The sequence below is a fragment of the Ischnura elegans genome, chromosome 1, assembly GCF_921293095.1.
Source record: "Ischnura elegans chromosome 1, ioIscEleg1.1, whole genome shotgun sequence".
Taxonomy (NCBI): domain Eukaryota; kingdom Metazoa; phylum Arthropoda; class Insecta; order Odonata; family Coenagrionidae; genus Ischnura; species Ischnura elegans.
In genome coordinates this window covers 67,405,553-67,432,652 of record NC_060246.1, presented here as the reverse complement: position 1 = coordinate 67,432,652, position 27,100 = coordinate 67,405,553, and the positions used below count along the sequence as shown (strand labels likewise).

Below are 27,100 nucleotides of genomic sequence, written 5' to 3'. Positions count from 1 at the left end.
CAACATGATGACATCTTCCACAACAAATGATTTTTGATTAACTTACCATAATTGCTGCACACACTCATATTTCATTTGAAGAATTACTAATTTTGATTCTGCCAGTTTTAATTAAGCATTTTATTCCAGATATGCCTCGAATTACTGCTTACAGAAGTTATGTTAATTGTTTAAAACTTTGGAAATGTGGTATCACCATTAAAGCGCTCCCGCCAGGGGTTGCGTGTCTGCGGGGTTTGCGCATGACTACCATCTGTGGAACGCGGAGGGATTATTATGTTATTGCTGCAATTATTTTGAGCTTTTTGTTTTCATCTAATTTTCTTCCATAGTGTATAGTCGAATTATACAGAGATCAATTGAAAAAGCTTTCCTTCAGACGTGGCAGTAGGCCAGGCTAAACTGGAAGTGGTAGTTAATTTTAATTTTCTTCTTTAGTGGAGAATTTTCCCGCGCACAGGGCTCAGAAAAGTATTTAATTTTATTAATTAATTACATGGTGCGTGGTAATATCGCAAGTTTCGTCGCTAAAATCGTTCTATAATTATAGATTTAATTAAGCTTGGCCGTTTAAAAGGAGTTTTACTCGGTTTACTTCTACAAATATGGATCTACATCTCCATTGACCTGTACGAAGATAGGCGGTTTCCCGCCAGCCCGCCAGTAGATCGCGATTGGGGCCTACGGCTTTCAGGTTACGTGGGATCTGCTTGAGATTCCAAAATGTTTGACGACGCAGATGGCAATATAAGGAGTAGCTATCTAGAATTATGTGCACATTTGAATATGGACCGTGATGCTGTGGAAGAGGCGTGGCAGAATTATGACACAAATAGACGGAATTACACTTTAGAGGTAAGTGAAGCTTTGCTTACGTGAGTCAGAATTCTCTTAGCTTTTTTGCTAATGTTCCTTTTTCGGTCGTAAAAAGGATATTGTAGCATTGAACGGCCGTAAACATGGAAATTGAGACAATTGATACGTTGTGACCAAAGTATAGGTTGTGGTAGCATTATGTGAAGTGCAATCACTTTCCTCTCATAGTTATTTAATCTTTGCACTTATAGCGAGCTACTCCATTCATGGTTGTAGGATGTAATGAGTTTCTTGAAGCAAGCATTATCTCATGCTGTAATGTGAATTGCTCTTTCTTCCTTGGCAGGGTGATCAGCTTCATTGGTTGTGCTGTGCTCTACATGTAGCCTGTCGGAAGTCTGTACCGTCTGTAGGAAGACCAGAATCATCGGTCGAAGGGAACTGCGTTTCGCTCACAAATCTGCTAAGACAGGGTAATTTAAGGTATGCATTCCGTGTTGCAGGTGACTGAAGTCTGTGACAACATAAGCATTAATTATGGCGTATTTTCTGTTTCCCTATGGTACTCTTTTACTGCACCTGACATATGAGTTGTCTCATGATTTCTAATCTATGTTCCTTATTTCCAGTCTTACTCAATTTCTGAGTAAAGCTAAGAAATGGGCGGAAATGTCCAAGCTCCCTCCCGAATTTCGGGGCCAAATAGACCGCCTGGGGAGGAACTTCGCTGTTTCAATGGTTATTTTTAAGAAGTTCCAACCCATCTTCTTATCTATGTTTCAAGATCCTTCCGATGAAGAATCCCCTAAACCTGTTCCTAGGTCTCGTAAACAAAGGTATGTTTTATCACTTCTTAAGGCAATTATCATGTCTCTTATTTCAATGGTTGGGGTTCCTTTGCATAAATGTAAATAACTTAATAATAACATTACAATAAATAATAACAAAAATAACATTTGGGTTCTAGGATACATTCTCTTAATGATGTTGTATTCTCTTTTGTTTGCCTAAGGACTGTGCCATGTACTCCAGCTAAAGTTTTCGATTTTGGATGGAGTTTTTTCGTTTGTGTTAAGGGTGGATTGCGTGATGTTGCAGATGATTTAGTGAGTTCTTATCACTTGCTGCTCGCTTGTTGTGATTTGCTGTTTGCAAATGCTCTTTTATCTCTGAGGAAGGATCTTCTTAACCCAACATTTTCTGGTAAGTCAGGTTCCTCTGTTCAATGTGTTGAAGTGTTTCTCTGAATTAAACGTCGTGGTTAATTGGGTTCCATATCAACTAATTTTTCAGGTCTTCCTAAAGACTTTATTGAGAAAGACTATGAACCTCCTGTTGAAGCACCTTGCATAATTGATATTCTATGTGAAGAGCATGATGGTATACCTTTGGAGGCAAAATTAATAAAGGAATATTCCTGGAAGCAACATCTGACTCAACTGTTTGAGGATAGGGTATTTAAATTTGCATCTACGTCAGTTAATTGTCCACACTTTTTAGGCATTGAGGTGGGTGTAACGTTTTATATCTTTTTCTACAGGTTTTGAAAGGTGACCCTGTGACTTTTACTGGACTTTTGGATCCTAACAACTTTGATGCAAATTATAAGGCTGTAATCAAAGCTTATAAGGAATATGTTCTTAGAGCTGGAGACTTCGATGAAAGGGTATTTTTAGGTATGTTTATACTAGTTCAGTATAGCTCATTACATATGTATTTGTAGTCAAAATTGGTATAATTAGTATTTAGAATATGCTACTTATGTCTCATCTGGTCATTTTGTGATAGTTTGACAGCCATGGCTAATGTAAGACTTATACAACCTATATTCAACCAAATCATGATATCCCGTTGATGCATCATTTACTTAATTGATTGTGTAGTTGAGATACAAATATTTTCTCTCGAATCAGGTAGGGGCCTCCCTGGGGGCCAGGAATGTTATCAATGTATTGCTTTTTATTCCAGTTGAGGGAGTCCTATATGGGGAAAAATGTTAAGTGGCAATTTTTGACGCAGGCAGGGCTTAAGTGTCTTGGATAGCATAATAATAACACTTGAGAAGTGGGGGATATTATTTATCATGGGAACTTAGTACATTACTTATGTAAATTCGTTTAAAGTATAGGATTAGTTCATTAATATTGCTCGGTAAGAAACCTAGGAAGGCATTTAACCCTTTCGCGCCGAATGCCACACCTGTGCGGCGTTAATTTTCCTAATCTAGGCAACGAATGCCACGCATGTGCGGCACAGGTCGAAAAAAGTGACCGTGGAGGACACAATAGACCCACGGACGCGGTCGCCCCTCGTGATCCGCCTTAGCGCAAGCCCAGTCCCATTTTCGGCCGCTCAGGTCGATCCTTTCTTATCCTCTCCATGCGGTCAACTACTGTTATTTGCAGTGTGCTTTCCAAAACTATATTTGTTGCTTACTTTTCATATCTATTGTTATAAATGAATCCATCTTTTTTTGCTGACCACATGGAAATTTCAAACTAAATTCTAACATTAATATCCCGAGGAAAGGGATCGGTACCCCACTGTGTTGGGTCCAAAAATGGTTAGGGAGGGAACCACTGCCTTCGGTCGACGCGAAAAAGCTTCGTACAGGGGAGTAAAGAAAACTTTCAAGAGACTCGTATTGAGGAAGAATTTCCCTCAACGAAGATCCGGCGCGAAAGGGTTAAAGAACAGTAACTGAGTAGTATCATTTAAGCCAGATGTCTTTTAAATTTTCATATGGCTTAATTTGGTGGAATTGTATTGGTAATGTAAAAGTTACTCGCAATTTTCCACAAGAATTTAATTTTTTTTCTTTGTGTGAATGCATATTGTTATCTCTTTCAGATAACTAAAAATGAATTGAAACTGATCTTTAAGTAAAATTCAAGCATATTTTTAAAATTACAAGTACCTTTAAATTTACTGTTATCTTAGATGGGCTTACGTTGTGGTGTGTCAATGCTTATAGGACATAGTCCTAACGGAGTGGTACCTCTGTCATCTGTTCCATTTTTTCATGCACTTGTGGTTCCCCAATAGCCTCGGGCCTTTTGTGGTGAATGCATCCCTCTGCAATGAAAATAAATGTTATTCAAGACTATTTTTCATCTAAATGGTTAGCGGTAGAATTTTTTAAATAGAGTTAATGCCAAGCTTACCTTGGAATTCCTATGCTGTAGAGCCTGTAAAAAATGCAAAACGTGAAATCTCAATGCTCGGGTTCCGTGATTATGTGAGTTCATATTAGATACCAGATTTAGAAAGATGGAAAACCCCCTTAGGTGGCCTTTTCATCTGCTGCTGCCCACACGTTCCTCTTTTTTTTCGAAGGGGTTATTTGACCCAGCAAGATCGCTGAGCTGTAAATGCTAGGCAAATGGCTACTTAATCTATCTGATTCCGAACACGGACTCAAGACAGTGAGAGGTTCTTAACAGGTTAAGTTATGATTTTGTGTATCTTTTTAAGCCTCTACCTTAATGGTATCAATCCGTGTTCAGCCATATAAAGGGATTGAGGGGAAGTGTAATACTCGTGTGGTATTTTAAACCAAGGTGGGATGAGTATCCTCATTATGTTTAGTCTATATTGTTTGTAGCAAATGCTTACAGTTATACTTTTCTTGCAACAGAGGATGAAGAGAATTCAGGACTAGGGACTTCTGGAGGTGGAGGAAATGGTCTTGGTGATTTTACAGAGAAAATGCAGGCTCAAAGGAATCGAACCCAGAAGCTTGGCCCTGTGAGTACTTCTACTTGCTTGCGTTTTTGCAAAATCTGTTCAGGATCTCATCTATATTAAGCTACTATCTCCCTTTCATTTTTCAGATTCAGCATCTTGTCCCACTAACACCTCTGACTGGACGGAAATATCTAACAGGCAAGGAATCTGCAAGCATAACACCAGTGTCAACTGCAACCCAGAGTGTCAGTAGACTTCAAAGCCTCTTATGTGGCAGACAAGCTGCTCCATCAGAAGCTCTCATTGCAATTTTCAAGTATGTTTTTAACTGTGCCAGCAAATTTCACTGATGATTTTCATGTGATTTCCAGATTGTGATACTAGTAAATGAATTTTCTAGGTCCGTTGCTAAAAATCCACAAGCCCAGATAGAAGAACGCATTGCTGAGATGGGTCGTCAGTTCTGTAGGCATCATACTCAGTCACAGAATAATGATGATGCTGCATCAGGATCTACTTCGAAATCAAATCAACAGAGAGCAGGATCAATTGACTTTGCTAAGCGTAGAGTCCAATTTGCGGAACGGCTATACTATAAGTTGCTGGAAAATATCTTGATTGGAGAGAAAAAGAAGAAACCTAGTCTTGATCTATCTGTGAGTATTTACTTGATTAATTGTCATATATGTGAAGTATATTGTCATGTTCACTCAATATTATGTCAAATGTAATAATTTCTGATGAGTTCCTTTTTTGAATGTGTGTTCTAAGAAGTTGAAGCTTCCCTTAGGCATAAAATTACATTTTTTACTCTTTCTCAATTTCTCAATTAGTTTAAAGACAGCGAGAGTAAAAGTAATTTGTCGGGAAGTATATTTTAAGGTATTAGTTCTGCTCTTGAACGTACAATTTGAATGTTTGTGTAAAGTCTGAATCTTGTCTGTGGGAATCTTGAGTAAATTACATGCTATTTCAAAATGATAATCTTCGGCCATCCTGTAGAAGAACCTACCCTGCTAGACCAGAAATCCTACACCATATTGTCATTTGCATTGATGTAGTATGTTTATTACCTTATTTGCTAATAATATTTCATTTACATTTAATGCCTATAATGAGGAAATTCTTCTGTGGTTTAGGTTTTACTGGAGCATCAAGTGTTTCATGAAACACTTTTTGCTTGCTGCCTGGAGATTGTCATATATTCCTACAATTCCCAGAGGACATTTCCCTGGATTCTTGATGTGTTAGGAATTGAGCCTTATTACTTTTATAAAGTTATAGAATTGATTGTTCTTGCTGAAGATCAACTATCCAGAGATATGGTGAAACACCTTAATTTTGTGAGTATATATTTTTTATTTTATTATTTGCCATAATTAATGTTAGATGTAGTTAAATTAATATTTATTTAATAATTCAGACTGAATATTAAGCTCCAAGCTTCTTACCAGAAGAAGAGGGGATCTAAGTAATTATTTTAAGTGTGACACTATACAGCCTGGTAACAAATATTTTTATATTTTAGATTGAAGAGCAGATTTTAGAGTCCATGGCATGGAAGAGTGATAGCCCTGTTTGGGATGCTATTGCTGATTCAGGACTTCCAGTACCATCTTGTGAGGATGTTTCATTACCTGGTCAAATATCTACTGACTCTCCCAATGGTACTGTGGAACCTACTTCAATGTATACTGCTTCATCATCTCCACTTCCCAACCCAATGATTCGAAGACTAGCAATGGGTACTGTGAATGACAGACCAGCTTTGAAACGTAAGTATGCGAATAAACTCTTAGTTATTCGTGGTAGAATTTTGATGGTTCATTAGACAACATAGTGGTTAAATATGGGTTCTGCTTTTAGAACCAACTGTGGCTCTTAACTTTAAAACATTATGACTTAATTCAAAATACTTCCGCTGGGTTTTGTTCCAGTTTAACCTTTGGTGAAAGGTGGTGTATAAATGAGTAGTGGCATTTAGTTACAGCAGCCTCAGATTGCTGTAATAGGAGTTGCTATATTTCATGAATCACTTTGAGGTGTAAGTTTATCTACTCTTATATAGCATATTTGCTTGCATTGGGAGTTATCTTTGGGAAAGGGATAAATGGAATGTTTATAGACTTACAGCTGCTGCCGTGTAGGAGGCCAAATATTTTTTGGCTCTCATAAAGGTCTGCGGGTATACTTTAAAAGGTGTCTCTAATATATGTACATTGTACTTGGTTATTTTCTCTGGATAAATTTATAAGTACTTCTCCTTAATTATTTGCGAGATAGTCCTTAGTACTTCATCAAATATAGGCTCTTCAGTTTGCAGAAAACTCAAAATTTTGGATTTATAACTCTATATTGTATGAGTCAAGTTGATTTTTTAGATAGTTATATATTATGTTAATAATAATTGTCAATTATAAAACATGTAGTTAAATTATGACTATTTCCTAATAAGCTAAGTTTATGGAATTTATATGAATTTGTAGCATAAATAGTTTTTTTAAATAATCTTTTTGTATAAATTACCTTCACAATTAATATAATGGAATCGTACATGACAGTGTAAGTGAGTCAATGAAGTAGCCAGAGAGGAGATCCGGGGAATTCAGCCCCCCCTTCCCACCTCCTACCTACCCCCTAACCTCCCAAAATATAAAAACACAATTACTTTCCTTCGGAAAAGAAAACAAAATATTGAAAAATCATGAATTTACAATAGATTTCTTTGACAAGTGAAGTTTTTTTATTATTAAAAGGGTTAAAACTAGTTTCAACCCCTCTACTTAGCACAGTCTTTTTCCTAAATTTTCCCCCCGATTTTGGACACCCCCTTCTAAAATTCCTGGCTACCCCGCTGAAGTTAGTCTTACTCTCGTCAGTTGAAGAACAGAGCATGTTTTATACTCTAGGAATGCAGTAACATTTCTGACTTGACTCTGGTTACAAGTTAATGTTCTTGAATATGATAAGTAAGTTTTACTTTTTATAAGAATTACTTTTATGTGCTAATATTGTGGAGCTGCAGACAACATCCACAATTTAAAAGCGTATTGTCACTGATTCCTCTTAACTTTGTGCTGCGGCATTGTAATGCCCTTTGCAAGGGCAAGAACATGATTCCATCACCATTGATAGATGCTTAACATAATGATCAACATCAGCTGCCATTCATTTAAACTCATACTACTTCATATACACATACAGTAAAACTTTGATTTTACGCAGTTGGAGGGACCGAAATATGTGCACTGTGTAAAATCAAGAGTTGGTATTGAGGAGAAGTATAGTTTTCAGGATAACTCTTGCTCATTATTTTTAGAACCCCTTTTGAAATTTTTAGAACACTTTTGTATAGTTCTGATTTGAGCCAGAACCGGATCCAGAAAAAGTCTCATTATGTGTGGCTTTATGGTAAAAGAGCATGAATTCCTTTTCAGTCGTATCAGATATATGTTTCCTGGATTAAATTATACTCATTTGGAGGCAAGAAAATGAGGCCTAATAATCTTATTTACTCACAAGCAACACCACAGATGACGTGTTACCTTGAGAAAAACAACGTTGCATTCCTGAACAATGTTTCCCATGGTTGAATAACATGGTAGAATTGCTAGAATTTCTGGCGCTAAGATTACATCTGTTACCCAGGAGAAATGTCGCAATGGTGATACTAAATGCTCGCAGAGAAGCTAATTTTCGAAAATATTCTCATTAAAAGCAGTTTTCAGGAAATCCATTTAACCACCTGCAGACAAACAAAGATTGGAGATTGAAGAAATGAGATATCTGAGGATAGTCATCCAAATTAACCCCAGTAACAGAGAGCAAAATTGTGCTAATACATCACAAAGGCTTTACACCCTGTGGGCCTGGGTTCAAGTCCTGGCAGTAGCAGAAACTTATCAGAGATGGCCCTATCCCTACTTGAGAGTAATGTGGAGGGCACTTCCAGTGCACCACTCTGTTCAGCAGATGAGACGTTAAGCCCTCGTCCCTTTAAGGCCTATCATTACAACCTGGCTAATGCCAATATAGGGTTCCTATCCCCCCAGCCATTACTTCATGGCTCTAATGACCCCAGCTATCAGTTACCTACTTCCAAATAGCATACCAAAGATAATACGTAGCACATAGGACCCGGGATATTAGGAAAATCAGATTTTTCCGGTGTTTAGATCACTTTTTTAAAGTGAGCTATTTAAATAACCGCGCAACTACCGTCATGCCGCCAGTGATGAATAAAAAAATTATTAATAGTCCGGAACAATCTTCCTTCTTTATAATTTTTACGTATTAAAAAACCATTTTCCCATGAAAATTTAGTATATGTAGATAGAATCTACCGGGTATAGCTCCTCTGTCGGCATTCTTCCGCGAATTCAGCGCCGGGACCTTCGGCTCACAAGCCGTGTGACTCATCTTAACGTAATATTTTGCTTCCCCATAGCTGATAACAACACCGGACACTTTTTGTATTTCGATTTAATGGTACTAAGCCATTCCTGAGTTTAAAGGGACTGCCTTATCACTCACGTCTTGATTTGACTTCAATGATTGCATGACGATTGTCGACGCGAGTTATTCTCCGAGGGCATAAACTCCCGTTCCGTTAAAAATAAACGCTTGCCACCTAGCGGAGTTAAGCTAATATCTATTGAAGTTCCAACAATGTTTCATTTAAACCCACTGAAAATGAGATACAAGTTGAATCAGCTCTAATAAGCACGCCGCGCAATCAACTTTCCCTCGCCTCCATTCGTCCCGCAGATGTGGGGTTAGCCCGCGGAATGAGACGTATGCTTTTACCATCGTGTTGAATCACCATCGACTTACGTCCATACTAGAAGTACGACTATCTTTTTTGGATCACCTTGGAAGCCAAAATGTTGGCACGGGAGGATTTTTAACGGCTAATTTCGCCGTTATATTTCGCTGGGGCGAAGGAAAACATCCCGGTCAAGGCGAATGATTTTTTCTCTGTGGAGTTATCGCACAATTTGTGCATTGCGGGTGACTCACGTAAAGTTATTACTGTGGCTAGTCCCGGTATACTTAAATTCGTTCTTGTATTCATTTTTGTAACTCATTTAGACGAATAAATAACCTAACTTCATATTGCTCTAGTCGGGTTTTTCAAAACAAGTCGAAAGACAACTGCGTAAAATCAAGATTAGCGGCCTCTTTGGGGCTGGGGTTATGCTGCGCAAAATCGAAAAAACTGCGTAAAATCAAGAAAAGATGTAAAATCGAAGTTTCGCCATTGGAATTCCCTGTGCTTTCCGGCCGGACTTGAGTGTCGCTGCGTAAAAACGAGACTTGATGTAAAATCAAAGTGCGTAAAATCGAAGTTTTACTGTAATTTCATGGTCACTTGTCTTACTGCATGAAGAAGGCATACAGCTTGAACTTCCATTTTATTACTTTTAGCATCCACCATTTTTTAAACTTCTCTTTGATTAATTATTTCCTGTTGATTCATCTTAAGAAATTGATCTCTTATGTAAGTAAGGCATGAGTGCCTATGCAGATAGCGTGAATTTATTTTAAGTTCATGTCTTGCATCTGTTTTTTTGTTGATCCAGTGGGTTATCAGTAAATAGAAATGTATTAATGACCCTTTCAGTCTTACAAGGTCTGAAAAAACCTGGAAAAGGTGGCATTAGTGACAGCCATCTTTCCTCAGCCTCATTGTCTAATTCCACAACATCATTAATGATTCCTTAATAGAGTTGATTGTTGAATTTTTACCTTCCATATATAAAACCAATTCAACTGAGAATGGATCTTCCTTTGTGTCAAGATGAAAGACATAGTCCTGTCAGCTTCAGGAATTCTATTAAGAAGCAAAAGTTTACAGCTTACTGAAAGTGGTTGAAAAATCATTATTAAATTATAAGTAATTCAACTAAATTAGAGTTAGACTGTAATAATCAATTATCACCATGTGGTGAATTTTCATGAATCACCTTAAAGTAATAATTGCACGTTTTATTTCAACATATGCGTATTATTATATTTTCATGCTTATTGCATTTTCTATGAATAAATTTTTAATTCTGATTATGTGTTTTCACTTTTTCACAAATTGAAAGCTCCTACAGCACGCCAGTGACACTCCCGATGAAAAGTGGCATGTGTTTTGAGGCTGCAGCGAAAGTCAGAACTAAGTGGCAGCACTTGCACTCCACCCTGGCAGATGAAGTTACGACATTGAATTCCTTGCAAATTAGGGATTGATCTTTGGATAATAAGTAGTATTACTTAGAAAGAAGGCCAAATCTTGTTATTTTAAATTCATTAACCTCTCCTTCACGTGAACTGCGAAAGCTTAAGGAGGAATTCTAAGACTTGTATAAATTAATATTGCGAATTACATACCGATGTACCGTTCCCTTAGGGAACAACGTAGCAATGGAAAGGATTGTGGGTTTAAATGACCCCTTGAGAGGACTACATGTAAATTACTCTCGATAGGGCAACCGATACTAGACTGAAGGAACTCCTCATGAAGGCGTCACCAAAAATCAGTGTTAGAATTGACGTGGGATACCCTACCAACTACCTCTTCCCTGAAAACATGGAGCGAAATAATTAAACGCTCGGAAACTCATTCAACTGGAGCTGGTGCTTAAGGGTTGGTAATTTGCTGGAAAATATTAGATCTAAGTGGTACCCTCCTAAGATTTCGATTTTATCTAGTGTCAGTTTCGACCCAATGGTGTGGGCTACCCCACCCACCTTTAGATCTACCACTAATGTTAGTAAGCAGAAATGTAAATCAGTGAAGATGAAAGTCAACAAAGGGTCACAGTGAGAAGCTGGGTAGTAGGGTGATGATAATCTGGTTCTGCGGATAATAAATGGGTGTTTATAGGCAAAAACTGAGCCAGGGTGTAAGGTAAGGATGTCAGCCTTTGCTATTTAACTTGTATGGCGAGGAGACGGAAGGGAGGAATGGGAAGAGTTAGATGTGTGCATTAAAGTAGGAAGTTCGATATTAAAGCCTGCCAGGTTGGCGGATAAGACCATCGGCGAAAGGGTTGCAGTCGTTGGTTGATGTGACGACTAAACAGTGAAAAGGTGGTTGGCAATCTCCAAGGTTCCCGAGCTGAGGGGACCTAATGTAATGCTTGCATCTATAATGAAGCATATGAAAATTGTAATTTAAGACTCAGATTACTTGGAGCAGTGAATAGTGATTATAAAATTCTACGTTTTCATTAATTGCTTTATTTACAATATACTCAGAGTTAAAAGGTAATAAAAAGTAAAAAAGAAGTGTCAGAAGATGGAAGAGAACGTGATGCTTTTTGAAAGGGTTATAAGGATTTTTTTGTTATAGATTAGAGTAGTTTCAAGGAGCAAATTCACTAAATATGTAATAGACCATGATACAGTATTAAATATTACAAGCTGTGATATTCTCACTTTTCATATTAATATTTTTTCTTGCAGAAGTTTTATTTTTTATTAACTTTAATCTAGTTTTTAAGAGCCAGAATAGCGTCAAAACCATTTCAGGGCTTGCAATTTCCTAAAATTTTCCGGGGTCGAACTCCCGCATCTCCTGGTCAGGAGGATCGCTTTCATGAGCACCAGTCTAGCACCCCCAATCACTCGAAACCGACCCTGGAGAAGAATATGGCATGATGAAGACAAAAGTCATTAGGTTCAAAACCAAAGGTTTAGAGGAAGTGAATCGGACGGAGAGGAATGAAGTGGTAGATGTGGTGGAAGAGGAAACTAGTAAGAGGCAGAGGGTGTGGATGAAGCAAGTGCTGAGTAGGGATGGATGCTTTGAGTAACAATATAATGTAAAATGTGCACACCAATAACATGACCAAACAGTCAACATGAAAGCCAAGAAATATTAACAACATTTTTTGGGTAAGGCATCATGTATTGCAAAATCTTGTTCTTTTATTTGATATGCAATTTTCTCCGTCCGCTTCCCTGTTTCTTCGTGAAACCCTTAGCTTTATCCTTATATAGACATATACATATATTGCCCAAGTGATTACTTCTTCCTTATGGTCAGGGTATGGGAAAAACAAATGCCCAGAATCCAAGTTCTGATCCACTGTTGCCCTGTACACATTACCTTCTTCAGAACGTTTAATGAAACATGTTCTCACAAAGCATATAAAATAAAATACATATAAAGTAGGGCGAATTGATTTACCACCAGTATTTCAGTTATGCGAATGAGTTAACATACTACCCTTGATATATTCCCGATAGCAGACATTTTACCATATTTTAAAATTTGTTTTTGCAAATACCTGGTGAAATAATATTAAGTTTTCTAATGGTATTGCAGTTTACCATATACTTCTCTTAACAGGATATTTTGTTGCAGAGAAAAAAGAGAATTTGAAAGAAAAAAAATTTTGAAGCTGTACCCCTCACTGCACCCTGGTGCGACACAGCTTCTTGGCATTTCAAATTCCAACGAAAATAAAGCAAACAAGCTCCTTCATAACTTGTAATATCCACACCGAGAATTACCTTCGCATTCAGAAGTAAAAAACACACTAAAGAAATCAGTTTAATACTTTTTCAAGTGTGAATAACTTTCGTAAATATACCGTACCACATACAAACCATGGATTGACTGCAAGTAGTGCCCGTAGTTCATTAAAATTCTGTAGCCTCAAAAACTTGCCACCAAAACTGAATGGCAGGCATGGGAAGTGTCACTGGTGTGTCCTACAGTATCTGAATCTATGCTGTTATGGTCGGCTCGCTGTTTGTACGCGATAAACGAAACTCATTCCTTGGGCGATGGGTGTCAATATTTTCCAGTTGTGTATAATTTTATTCTCTTACTGTTATCGTTCTATTGTTTGCATATGGTACCCTTCCTATTCTTTTATTTCCTGTTCATTGGCTGTATGTTTTTGTGTGAAATTAAGTGTTTTAGTTAGTTGATTCCGTGCGATAAGTCATGGGAAAGTTAACCTCTTAGTAGCACCAATAATTTTTTTGTTCATTTCATTTAATGCCAGCATTAAAACTTCCTTTGTTATGCATGGGAATCAGCTACATAGATGCTAATCTAGGGAAAATAATTAAAATGCCAGGCATGAATTTAGCTCTGAGGGGATTGTTTTAGACTGGGTTTTTCTTACTACTACTTTTCCACGTACCATTAATTAGTGGTAAATTTGGAAAATTTGCTTTTAGATGTAGATTTATAAACATTTGCTCAGTTTTCTTATGATTAAGCTATCATGTGAACCATTTCACTGTTATGAAATGAAGCTTAAGTCGGGGTAGCAGCTGTCTGGGTTAAATATTGTACATTTGAACCTTGATTAGTGGAAATTTGGTTTAGTAATTTCATGGATTTCGATGTTGTAACCAATGTTACAATGCCCATTAGGGATTGTATTGAAAAATCTCTCGCCAGATTTCCAGGAGCTTGGGGTCATGTACCTTGTCTTTAGGGCTCTGAGTAACACAAATTAATCCTGGCTGTTTGTTTACTACCATGAGATTAAAACAGTTTAAGTTTAGCTATTTGAAGCCATTTCATCAGAAAGTAGAAATAGGCCAGAGAGTATAAGCCCATCCCTATTTTTGGAAAAGAAACACAACTTTAGAGTCTTGACTTGGAATTATAAATCACAATTCTCATGGAAAATGCAAGGGTCAGTCCTCCCATTAGTGTGGAAAAAAGTAGGTTTACTTATGATGTAAGCCCACAGTGCTAATCTTGTGAAAGTTCTGACAGCTTATTGATCCAATGGATGTATTAATCCTTGATTAATGGACCCACACATATGAAAAACATTTATGCTTATTACAGTCTCCTTATTTGGGACATTGGTGTGCTGTAGTTTTAGTTAAGCCACTTCTTTGGTGTAGTTATCTTTTTGTATGACTGACTCGAACTCTGATTCTTGGATACATTGTTTGCAGTTGATGATGTATAAACAAGATTTTTGGTATAGATGAGAAGCATTTAACACTAGGATGCCAAAATGTTCATATTTATTAAAATGACTAAATTTCAGTTTCAAGGGTTGAAATTGGTATTTAAAGAGATGATAGGTTTTTAGTTATATGATCTTTGGGTATTTTAAATATTAATTAGCTATTTTTCATAGCTTCCCATGTCAAAATTATATTTTAAAAGTATGGTATCGATTCGGGATTGGTCTCAGCTACTTAAGGACTTTAAGTTAGTTAGCTAACTTTTGGGACAGGTCAGTATATTAATAATATCATCTTCATCAATGTTAGAATTAATCCCTTCATCAACCCATTTGTATTTTATTTTTATGATTGATTCATTTAATTATCAGATAATAAGGCTATGAGAGAGCTGGAATATAATTATAAGCAGAGGAAAATTTTGTTAACTGAAATGGCGAACATTTTTTTTTCCATAAGGGCTTATAAGATTTTTTTAGCATTAAATGTTTATATCTAATTTCTTGTAGACAATCAAGATAGTTGACAGAATTCTAAAAAAAATTACTTTGTTATTCTGAGCCCCAAAGATAGCTTCCAAGGCTTTGGGAATTGAGAAGATAAAGTTATTTATTATCATTCTGTATTTATTGTGACTTTAATTCCTAAATTATTAATCAGTCTTGCATTAGCCTATCATATTTGGAAAAAAAACTCGATTTATGATTAGAGTTGGCTTTAGCCCATTGTCTCAGAGGCCATTCTCCATCGGCCCACACACAACCACATTTCACAGATATGCTTCACCAGTCTCCTGGGTCATCCGCTTTGGAGCGTTTCCATTCACCCTTGCCCCCTGGCCAGGCACGTAAGCGACTCTTCGTTGACTCCCTTCCTCCTTCCTCAACCACACTTCCATCAACTACGTCCTCATCTGTTATGAGCTCTGCTGCTACATCATCCTCCTCTATCTCCAATACCTCAAACGCTGCACCAGCCAACGTGATGGTGAAGCCAGGACAGTCACTTCTCCAGAGCACTGCTGCCAAAGCTGTTGCCATCAACATACAGAGTGAGTGTCCAACGGGAACTTTTTACTGGACTGATCTTCAAAAAACTCAACTAACCAAAGAATTAGGCTTTTCAATGAAATTCCAAATTCTATACCCTTCATGGATTCAGTAATTGCTGTCCTGTCTGACTGGGTAATTTAATGGGCGTTTGATTGTTTTGGGCATTTCCCCTGTGGAAAGGAGCATTCATTCCAGTTAAAAGTTATTTATACTTACTCAATTAGTTATGGCCTTTGATATATGTCTTATTAATTATAAGTCTATGAAGGCATAATTTAAATGAGATCAATATACCAAGGCACACCACTATGTTGTCTGAATTGCATGCTCTTGACAAGTTTTACTGTGGTACTCTTATAATTAGACACAAGTTTCTTTGTGTGCTTTATTGCTTGGTATGCTACAATAGGTATCTATTTGAGTATAATATTCGATAATCATATGGTATAATATTCAATAACAGCACTGCAGTTTATGTCTGTTGATTGATGCATGATTTTGGTCTGTTTGGCAGCATAGTGGTCATTATGCCATCCATTTTTGGGTAGCCACAAGCTAAAAATTGGTTAGGAACTGAAATAACAGTCCTTGGTGCAATGAAGCACTCATGACTGTAATATTTTGACTCGTGATTCTGTTCTGTGTCTCGGAAGTTGCTCTCTTTTAACATTCCATTTCTCAAGCATCCATGACTGTAATGTACGTGGAAACTACTCTGTTCTTGGATTTAATGTTATTATGTCCTCAACTATTCATCACCCAGCTTCCTTGCTTTCATATTTATACATACTATAAATTCGTCGTTAAATATTGCACAGTTGTAGGTGGCTTCTTCGTACCTAACAGAGAAAGTAGTCTGTGCTTTATTATCATCTGCCAAGCGCACTCAGCATTCTTATTCATTTGTACGAGCCTAAGAAAACCTCAGCTCCTGCATCAGTTTGCTCTTATTTTTGCTGCCTTTGTAGAAATCTGTCGAGGGTCTCATATTTTATTTGGCTGCCATTGTATACATCATCATTTATTTGTGTGTGTTTTGGATTTGGTTTTTGGAGTTATTTAGAGTGTAGGTTATGAGAGACATCAATGAGCATAAAGTATCTACAAGGGGAGTTCAATAAGTCATGAAACACATCTTTCTTCTGGAACAGGGGTTGTTTTATTCAGCATTCAAGGACACCACTTTATTCCCCAATCTTTTAGCTACACAATGCTATATTCAATGTAATCTCCATTGAATGCTACAGCTAGACGCCACCTTGAAGGGAGGGCCTGTATGCCTGCGTGGTACCATTCCACTGGACAATGTCAGAGCCAACGTCGTACTGCATCATCTTCACAACTCCTTCATCATCAACAGGGTATACTAAATTTTCTTTAGAAGCATAAGTGGTACCACAAACTTTGTCCGAAAACTTTTAAAAGTGACTGTATGTGTAACTCAGATGTAAATATAAGGGAACTAACGGATATTTTCACGTAAAAATCCCCATCTCTGAGTTCCTCTATCATTTTGATGACAACTGCTTACCATTTTTTATAGTACGAAACTAACTTGAAGAATTATCAGGAGCACAGTTGACCAAAGAGAGGCCTCTGCTTAAAAATGCTGTTCCAACGAAATTTGAATGCTAATCCTAAAAGAAACGGAGAGAACTCCGAACTTCCTCACTTCAGAGAGCAAGAAAACAGCGATAACTATAGCACATTTTTTACTTAATTTCATAATGTACATCCGGAAACTAAAAACCATTAATAAGTAAAGGATTTTACGATGGTATGTCCACAAATTAAAGCATCCACTACAGTTGCCGTGGTTACTGTCTTTATCAAAACTGTAAACATTTCATCTTAAGAAGTTTCATTTCAACGAAATGATTCGATTTAAGACAAAAACATTGTTCATCGAGCCTCGGTTGATAATGTCAGTACATTTTGATAATCAGCTAGAACAAAATTAACATTTTTTTTCACCATGATGATAAACTTTTGGCCACTGTTTCCACGAACCCAATGTGTTTACGGCTTCTTCAAGCGTTACTCCCGCGGCATTCATGAGGTTCACACGGCGTCAGCCAATAGCAATACATTTCGCGTCGTGGGCGTGGCCTAAGCTCCTAGCGGACTTTTAAAGCTACTTAACTCGGTTAAAAATCGAATTTGAGCTCTGAAATTTGGGGTGTGTGTTTTTCATTCAAATCTTTTTAGTTTAAAATAACGAAATCCAATTTCTAATTTTGAGTGTTCCCTCCTATTCTCTTATCCTCTAGTCTCTTAATACCTACATTATTCCTTTGATTAACATTCCTGAGCCTACTTTCGTATACTAAGAAAATTTATATCAGTCTGACATAAAAAGCTAAGTAAAATAAAGGGTATATGCTTAGTGAGGCATGTTGAATTTTTCCTTATTGCTGGTAGAAAGTAGATATTTGATAATCCAGAATGCTTGGGACCAGATGCAATCCAAATCAACGATATTTCCATTGTATAGATATGTAGGCAATGCTGAAACACAATTTTTTTCCCCTTCTCCTTTACTGTACCTGGCTGTCAAAACTGGTCTTACTTATGTGTGTCATTTTTATCTCCTGTTCATAATGCCAGAAATGTAATCATTGTGTTTTTAACAAGGAACATAGGTTGTGGCTACCCTGAGCATGTTAGGATGGGTATGTGCTACTGGTAATGAGTTCTTAGTTTCTAAATTTTGATTTATCACCTGCACATTTACTTACCAGGGGCTGTTCATTCAAATTCTGCTGTTTTCTGTGCGGTTTTCTTTTCAAGTTTATATACCATTCTATGAATTGTGAAGAATGGTATCAAAAGGTTCATCAAAATCATATGGTTGCAGTACATTATTGATATAAAATTGACCAATTCACATCATTATTTAGTTTAGAGATTAAGTGCTTCTTTGACTACATCTTTTTACTATTGATGTTATAATGTTTCCCTATTTTCATTTTTGGAATTTTATTATTTTGTTACCCAGTTCTTAAATATGCATTGAGTTGTACATATTGCACAGATGATTTTTAATTCAATATTGGTTATGCTTTGTTTACTTTTATCAGGAAATGCATTTATTCTTTGTTGAGATTTCTACTCAGATTGTCACCAAAACTGTTTCTGTTGGTCACTTAGATATAAATATGACATCTTAACATAGGTATTAGTTGACTTAGTGTTGTTATTAGTGTACATGTGTGTTTCAATTTATATATATTTTTAGGTAATGCATTGTGTCTTCAGTGTTTAGTGAAATCATAACATTTATGTAACTTTCTCATCCTACTTGAAAATGGGTGATAAAATTTTTTTCCTTTCTACCAAAGCCATTCAGGGTGAAAACGGAGAACGTTACATTCCAATATCATACATGCCTAGCCCAGGAAGTGTAATAATACAGGCACATCATGCAGTTGGTACCCCAGTTCAAACACCAGCTGTTCAAACAGGATCTGTTGCAGTGAAAACAGGCCAGCCACCAGCCAAAACTACATCATCTACCCCTGCTGCCAACTCTGAAAGGCGACCCAGAAGGACTGGCTCCCTTGGCCTCTTCTTTAGAAAGGTTATTTTTTTGCTTTACATAATTCGGTTGCATGTAGAATAATCATAATTTAGTAGTTTCCATATGGGGGATTGAGTTTTTTATTAATGGCAACTTTGACCTTTTATTTTCTGGTTTTGCCATACAGTTCTACCACCTTGCCTGGGTGAGAATGCAAGAACTGTGCAAGGACTTGCATATAGAGGAAAATGATCTCCGCAGGAAAATATGGACTTTCTTTGAATACACCATAATCAATCATACAGATCTCATGTGTGATAGACATGTTGATCAAATTCTAATGTGCTCTGTTTATGTCATATGCCGTGTAAGTATGCTTTTTTATGTTTCACATACTTAATGACTTAATTGTATCCTGGGATTTCTTTTAAAATTAATGTTTTTTTTTCATTTCAAGGTTACAAAGAATGAGAAGTCATTTACAGACATAATGGGATGTTATAGGAAACAGCCCCAATGTGCTTCCCACATATACCGCTCAGTTTTGCTTTCATCATCCAGAAAGCAGTTAAAAAAGGGTGATGCATCCTCTGTGGATAAAGGTGAAAGAAATTTTTGTTGTGTTTTATTGTTATATTTTTTTTCATATTTCACTCTGTTATGTTGTATTACTTGTAATACCCCAGTTAAATTAATACTTATTTCGTTATTGGTCATTATTTTTTTTTTTGTTCTTGCAGAAAACCAGGGTAAGGGAAGTGCTGTTGAAGACCGAGGGGATCTAATAAGGTTCTATAATACTGTATACGTCCTTAGGGTACAAAGTTTTGCTCATCGTTTCTCAGGAGATTCCGTGTCGGTAAGATGAAATGGCTTTGTTGTTTCTAGGGCTAAGTTTCAAAAGCTATCCCAATTATTACAGTTTTGAGTAATCAAATTATTTTTCCCACAGAAGGACAACCTTACTCTCTCTCCCCTGCCGATGGCCAGATCTCAGGCAATTGCTCAGCAGCAAGGCAATCCAAATGGTGGTAGCAGCCTTCCTTCATCGCCATGTCGAAGAGTCTCTGAGCACCATTCAGTGTACATACGCTCTTTGGAGCGCCCAGTTGCACCTGTCACACCAGGCACTGCGGGGACTCAATTTCCTCAATCCCCTCAGAATGCTCAGCCATTGAGTTACAGTTTCAGCCGTAGCCCAGCCAAGGTATTTATGAAGATACATATATTATAATTAGAGATGGGTCAAATAGCAGATTTCTCGAACTCGAATATCGAATTTGAATATGTATTAATTTATTGCTCGAATATTCGAATACCTCGAATACTAGAATTGCGCAGAGCATATTAAACGTACGTTTCTTCTTCTATTTCCCTTGATGAATGTATAAATAAAACGGTATACAGTGGAACCTTGATCTATTGTTTTTCAAGGGGATGGACGAAAAAAATGATGAATGCGGGAATGTTTGACTAGGTTGCCTATACAGCAGGAAACCCAGGATTTTGGCAAGTAATTGTCCTACTGTCAAGTGCTAGCGGACAGTCCGAGGTGTTTTGCAAAATACATGTGCTTCTCCACCGGATTTTCTTCTTCAATTATTTTCACTTCATCTATGGAAGTTCTGACGAGATAAGCAGATGAATTCGAATTGCTTTCATGGAGAAATCAAATATCCTGATAAAATATCCCTTCGTCTGTGACTATGACAATAGAGATTTATAGCATGACTCATAAATTGTAACTTGACATATGTTTTCGGAAAAAAATACGGCATCAACATCCGAGAAGCTCAGCTGCGAGGATATCGAGTTTCGCCAGAATGCTAAGTCTCGGTCGTATTTCTTTGTCTTTCCGACATTTATTTTCTTGCGTAAAATGATTAAATAAATTCAGAAATTGAGAGCTAATGGATGGAGGGGGTAGAAGAATTTGGGAATTGTGCTACGTAGTTACTATCCCACCGCAAGGTTTTCCTGGTGGTGGAAACCCGGGATTTTCGGATTTTTTTCACCTGATCAATTGGTTCCCCACGTCAAACTCTTTTCACTGCTCTAATCCGCGAATTTCATGTAGTTCCTCAACTTACCTAAAACGGCGCTGCATGCACTAAAAGACTAGAGCTCTCTACATTTTTCCGAGCCAACTACCAACGACGTTGGTGCAACAGTGTATGATGCGAAATCCAAAGTATTCGAGGTATTCAAGATAGTAACTTTAGCATAATTATCAGAGATCTCAAATAACGAATACTTACTAGTATTCGAGTATTCGCGGATACTATTCACACATCTCTAATTATAACCCCTATATCTGTTTAGCAAAATTGTATGAAAAACCTCCCACAGAAAACCTCATATTGTTTCAAAATCTCCCTATTATGAAGACTGAACATGAAATCTAGTTAAGAAATTGGCATCTCTTAAATTCACACCTTGTACTTGACTCTTTTATGCTATATTTGGACTTCCGCATGTTTGTTAGCAAGTAATTTTTTGAAAGTCCCACGATGTTTACTGTGCATCCCAACATTCAACTGTTTCATATGGCAGTATATGAAGACAATAAAAACATGTACGATCAAGGGCAGTGCCTACTTTAATAAATGCGATTTTTTGAGATAGATAATGCCTTCTATAAGCTCCTTTATCAGGAGAAGAAGAAGTATTTCAGCCTTTATTGGAGAAAATTTTCAAAGAAGTCGACTAGATGCCAACACACAGCTTTCAATTAAATTAATAAATAAAAGTGCTACTTCATAAGTGTTTTTCCTTTTGAGTGCTGTTAAAATTATGTACAACATATGCATCATTAAGCAACGATTTTGATGGAAATATTACCCAAGTTCCAAATGTCTTTTATGAATAACATGCGAAAGACACGAGATATTTCAGAGTTACGCTGTTACGAGATGTCACCTGCCGAGGAATTGTGATGTAAAAATTATTAAGTATCAAGAGTGAGGGTTCAACAATTGCTTTTTGTCATATTTCTTGATACATGTCTATTTATTTATAATGTACATTATAAGTGGAATATCAACTTAAACACAGAGAGGAAGTTTCACTTGGTACCCAACAGAATACTTGTTTTTGAACTTTAATTTACATTTTCTGCGTATTTTCAATAGACATTGTATTGTGTAAGGAATTTTATTAATGTATTATTAAGAATTAGTTTCTGAAAATATAATCTGCGCTTAAAAAAAGGTTTTAGTACGTAGATTTCGCTCTTTAGGAACGTAACTCCTAATTAGTATGGAACTCAATGGTTTGACTTTAGTACATCCGACTTCTGTACACATTTTCAGGAATGCATCGTGTGCGAATGTCAAGGACTGCCTGTTTACACCCATGCCTCGCTTTGTGCAATTTCTATGTAGTGCTAATTCATTCCCTGGGGAAACATCGCAACGCTGCTTATCCTAATTAAATAACCTTAACACTCTCTTGATAATACGTGAACTTGCACTAAGTAAGATAGATAAGGTTTTCTAAGGCCATTAATGGGAATTGATATGATTTATAGGAAATTTAATAACCAGCACCTATGCTACTGGGAACAAATCCCTATCTTTCTAATGTGAAAATGATCTCAAATAGCACAAAGTGGATTAGCCCAAGGAACTTGGTGGCAGAACTTCGCATTATGTTGTTTTTATTGTGCTTTTATTTTGTGTGCCACTACTCTATAGTTAAGGAAGTTGATCTGTTGGGGTGCATAAAATTTTAAGTGAATAGTTCATGTCCTCTTGTGTTTTCTACTTAAATTTTATCAAAAGATGAATAACTAAGTTACCCTCAGTTCCAATAACTAATTACCAAAAGGAGTACCTATTTTCCATCATATAGCTCATAATTCTCAGGAAAACCGTAGCTGATAAAGCAAGGGGCAAAAGCATTTCATGTTCCTGCTTCTATTATAGTATGTTTTTCCTCCATCTTGTGGTATCTGACTGTTTTTGATCTTTACCTCTAGGATTTGCGTGCCATTAATCTAATGATTCGTCTTGATGCTGCACGTGGCAATCCATTGGGAGATACAGCTGTTAGTAATATACCTGGATCCTTAACACGCGTCCGTCGTATAGGAAAGAGACTTCTTGCAGATGATCCTTCAAATCCCAATGGCAGTGAAGGCAATGGGGAAGCCGATGTGAGTGAAGGAAGTGATGGAAGCAAGCCGTCACCACCTAAACAGGCTCATATGTCAGAGCCACCGATTGTTGCTAGGAAAATTCAAGACATGATGGGTGATCGCATGGGACAAGCCCAGGAATAGTGAAATTGTGACTTAATGAAGCAAGATTTATGGAAATTGTGAAACTTGATTATCAACAGTAATTTAGCTAATGTGGCAGTATCATAGTTACATGCAAGGGGTGAGCTTGATGCTATTGTGATATGTTATTGTGCAAGCTTAGTTAATGTTTTATGTTGACATTAATTGGCTGTAGCATTTTGGTATCCTATTTATTAAATATTGTATGACTATGTTAGAAGTTTTTCCTATATCTGGGAAACACTCGCTCGTGGGTAATCATTTCTAAACATTCTTGTGTGCGTGTGTTTATAATGCAATACTATCTGCTCCAGTTTGTGCTGAAATTTGGTGAAATGGTGCCTCATTAGCTCTTAGGTCATTTTATAAAGGCCAATCCTGACTTCTTACAGATGTGTAAGAGACCTGTTTTTATCTAGAATGGTGTATTTTTACATTTGATGACAATCAGTTTGGCCTTGGTCCATCATAAGTAGACTTACCAGAATATTTCTTTGGCTGGTCTGCTTCAAGTGTCAGTCAAGTTGGTAATCAGTGGATGATGTTCTTGATGGTTGTAATAGGTATGTTAGGTTTAGAATCTTCTAGTCTGAATTGTCCTTTTGGCCTTATATTTTATTGTTTCTTTTCTTAATGCTTAAATGAATTCTACCATACTAAATGTGGTACACAATTCTTTTGCTAAAAGTTTACATATATTGGTCACATAGAATTATACTAAGGAGGGAGATTTCTTGATAAGTAGTGAGCTGAATCCTACTCGACTACATTGTTGTGAAGTTTATTTGATATAATATTTTATTCCAAATCTTCTTGGAATTTCAGATCTTATTTCTAGAATTTTGTACAAATCTGAAAAATGGATATGCTATCTTCACCTATCATGCAATTAATTTCTCTTCGTCCAGCCTTTTAAAGGTTTTTAAAGTTTTAATTTTCCTACGTAAAGAGTGGTCTTCTTTTTAACCAAAAATAGTTATTTTAGTTATTTGATGATACCTAGCAATTTTAGTCAGTGACTAAACTGTTGGCACAGTCTAATTTGGTATCTATTCAGCTTTTCATTTTTTTTTGTTTCCACTAGATTTAGCCATTCTTGTGGTTCAATCTAATTAATTGAATTTTAGAATTGCAACTATGATTTGGGGAGTTGTCAAATCATTGTGTTAGTGGCAATTTATGTCATTATTGTGGTTTTAATGATAACCAACAGACTTCTGTGTATGGCTCCAAAACACCACTTATTAACATTATATCAGAAAATTGTACCTGTTGGATTAGAGCTCTGTTATTGTAAGAGTTTTTTCCATCATATAATTGCATTCAAAATATTGAATTGTAGTTTATACTTATTTCTTAATTTTGTAGATAAATTGAGCCAACAGTGAAACAATATGGACGTGATAACTTCAAAATGAATTGTGTACATTTAACTGTTATTACCTTCATGAAGAAGGTATAACCAAAGAACAATAGTAATCAGGCTGTCTCTATATTGGTGGAGATTCCTATTTTTGCCTGAAAAAAGCTGTTGGCAAGCACTTCTTTCTCAGTGTCGAATTGTACATAAAATACAGGAGCATAAATGTCTTCGTGAATCATTTCTTGTGGGCTCTTTCTACATTATGGTTTTGTTTGTCTAAACTATGCTTTGTTATTTGGAGAAAGTTTAAAGAAAAATCATTGTTTATCGGTATTTAAATATTTTAGAATATGCAAGGGACTTAATTGGTGATTTGTTTTAACCATCTACTTCACTCACCAATTTTTGAATTCTTGAAGAACCTAATGTTTGTCCTTCATTTTCGTATGGACTTGAATTAATTTTTTTCTTATAAACATTGTAAGTGTATTCATTCCCATCCTTATCATCACCCCACACTTTTATTGGTTTTGGATGTTTATATTCTGTTTTATTTAGTATTCTAATTGCCTATTAATTACTGTATACATTATAATAATTAGGCATATTTCACATTTGAATGCTGAGGTATTTACCCTTATTGTTACTTATTTTAGAATGACGACCAATCTTTGATGCCCAAGAACCCTTGAAACTGATCATTCATTCTAAGAAACTGCTACATATACAGTTTACTGCTCATCATCTGCAGTTTTCTTATCATTGTTCATAAATTTCATCGTAATCATCACTTCTATTTTTGTCTCCCATATCTGATTGCTTCTGATGTAGGCAAGCAATACTTCTGCTTTAAAAGCAGACACTCAGCCTAAATATTGTGTGAAGCTGGTTTGTGTAGAGATTTAGGTTGCTCCAGTGAATTAAGATCTATTTAGGCAAATAGTAAAAAACTAATGAAAGTGTATTATTTGTCTTATTTTTTGTATGGAGCGATTTTTATATGCAACCATTAACTTTCAAGAACTTTGGTTTTGGGTGCACACTTGTTGTTTGTTGATATGTTTGAATACGAGTGTATTTGAGTGGTGTCCGTGAATAAATAAGATTTAAGAGTTTTATTTGGCATGTTTGAATCATTTGGAGTATGTAATTAGTGCCCATTTCAGACTTGGTGCTAGATATTAAGTACTTACTCTTGATTAATGTGAGGCCATTGGCAAATGTGTACTCATCAGTGGCAGTAGAGATTTTGTTATTTTTTTCCTTATTGTAATCTCCAAATCCTAATGATCTAATGGGGAGAAGTGTTTGGGTGATGTCAGCCTTGTGTTCCTTTGGATGAGTTTGTTTAAGAATGAAAGAAACTTCATACGTATCTATTTACATTTTTTATCAAATCAAAATTTGCTTGTGCCTCGCCAGACTTTGTTTTATTTTTGGCCACTAGTCCCAGCCTACTGGCTGTCTCCAGTGTTTTTCAGTAAAGGTGGTTTCTGATTGTATATTTTTCCTTATGTTATTTCAGTCATTCTGGTGGTGAATTTGCATGTGAAGACTTAATTTCACACACTATATCAAAAGTTTATCAATTGGATCAATACTATTACTTTTTTATCTGTTTCTTGCCAAATATACATGTATAATTTTTTATCTGTAGAGTTACCTATGTGCCACATAGGTCGAAGAGTTGGAAATAGACAAATAGGAGTAAATGATCTGTATTTCACAACAAATACTGTTGTCATGAATATGAGAAATGCTACCAACAATCCATCCTCTGACATACTTGTAGAAGTAAGCAAGAAATGCCAAAGTATTTAGCAAAAATGGAACACTTCATAAAAATTTCTGTAATGTCATTTATTGGTTGATAAGCGTGATATTTTAAAGAGCGACCTAAAAGAGAGGAGTCTTCTTAGCTAGCTGAAATATAGGTATTGAGGTGGAAAATAATTCATTAGGACTTATGTTTGGAGCTTTCTTTTATGGTAGTGAGGCATGGACAATGACAGCAAAGGAGAAATCAATGTAGGGAGTTTTCAAAATATGGCATTGTAGAAGAGTGATTAAGATCGAATAGATAGGTCATGTGAGTAATGTTTAAGTTCTAAGAAGAGTACGAGAGAAGTCATTCGAAAACCTGGGATAGAAGACTGAATCGACCACATCATGTTGAAATTTATCTTGAAGGACAGATGGAAGGGAGGAACAGCAGAGGTAGACCATGAATGAGATTCATAGGATGATTTGTTGAAGGATATAAATCAGGAGAATTTTGTAGATGTTAAAAGATGAGCCAATGGGAAAACTGAGTGGAGAGCTGTGTCAAACCAATCTAAGATTGGTGACTTTTTCATTACATACGTATAGAGTGTTCAATTTATCATATAGCTTAATTTTGTTATTCAAATTTTAATTGCTGCATAATTATTAATTTAAAC

At 36.3% G+C, this 27,100-nt stretch overlaps 1 protein-coding gene across 2 annotated transcripts; it reads left to right on the top strand.

Annotated features, from left to right (window-relative positions):
* The first annotated feature begins 45 nt into the window (after positions 1-45).
* LOC124162696 (retinoblastoma-like protein 1) lies at positions 46-25,777 on the top strand. 2 transcript variants are annotated; one of them, XM_046539298.1, is made up of 19 exons: positions 46-471; positions 551-855; positions 1,163-1,299; positions 1,446-1,652; positions 1,829-2,019; positions 2,110-2,270; positions 2,357-2,492; positions 4,454-4,563; positions 4,650-4,819; positions 4,904-5,159; positions 5,643-5,846; positions 6,032-6,278; positions 15,218-15,493; positions 18,836-19,074; positions 19,202-19,381; positions 19,472-19,616; positions 19,755-19,873; positions 19,967-20,221; positions 22,994-25,777. In XM_046539298.1, the coding sequence occupies exons 2-19, from the start codon at positions 724-726 to the stop codon at positions 23,294-23,296; spliced, it is 3,468 nt and encodes a 1,155-aa protein (XP_046395254.1). In that variant the 5' UTR covers positions 46-471; positions 551-723; the 3' UTR covers positions 23,297-25,777. The 2 variants fall into 2 exon arrangements, with proteins under 2 accessions (XP_046395254.1, XP_046395263.1); XM_046539307.1 differs by lacking the exon at positions 15,218-15,493 and having other exon boundaries at positions 46-855.
* Positions 25,778-27,100: the final 1,323 nt, after the last annotated feature.

Bases quoted from the DNA above. Each gene is read 5' to 3' on its own strand.
- LOC124162696 (XM_046539298.1), top strand. From the start codon at position 724: ATGTTTGACGACGCAGATGGCAATATAAGGAGTAGCTATCTAGAATTA. The intron at 2,493-4,453 runs GTATGTTTATAC...TTCTTGCAACAG, and splicing joins CGATGAAAGGGTATTTTTAG to AGGATGAAGAGAATTCAGGA. The intron at 4,564-4,649 runs GTGAGTACTTCT...TTCATTTTTCAG, and splicing joins GAACCCAGAAGCTTGGCCCT to ATTCAGCATCTTGTCCCACT.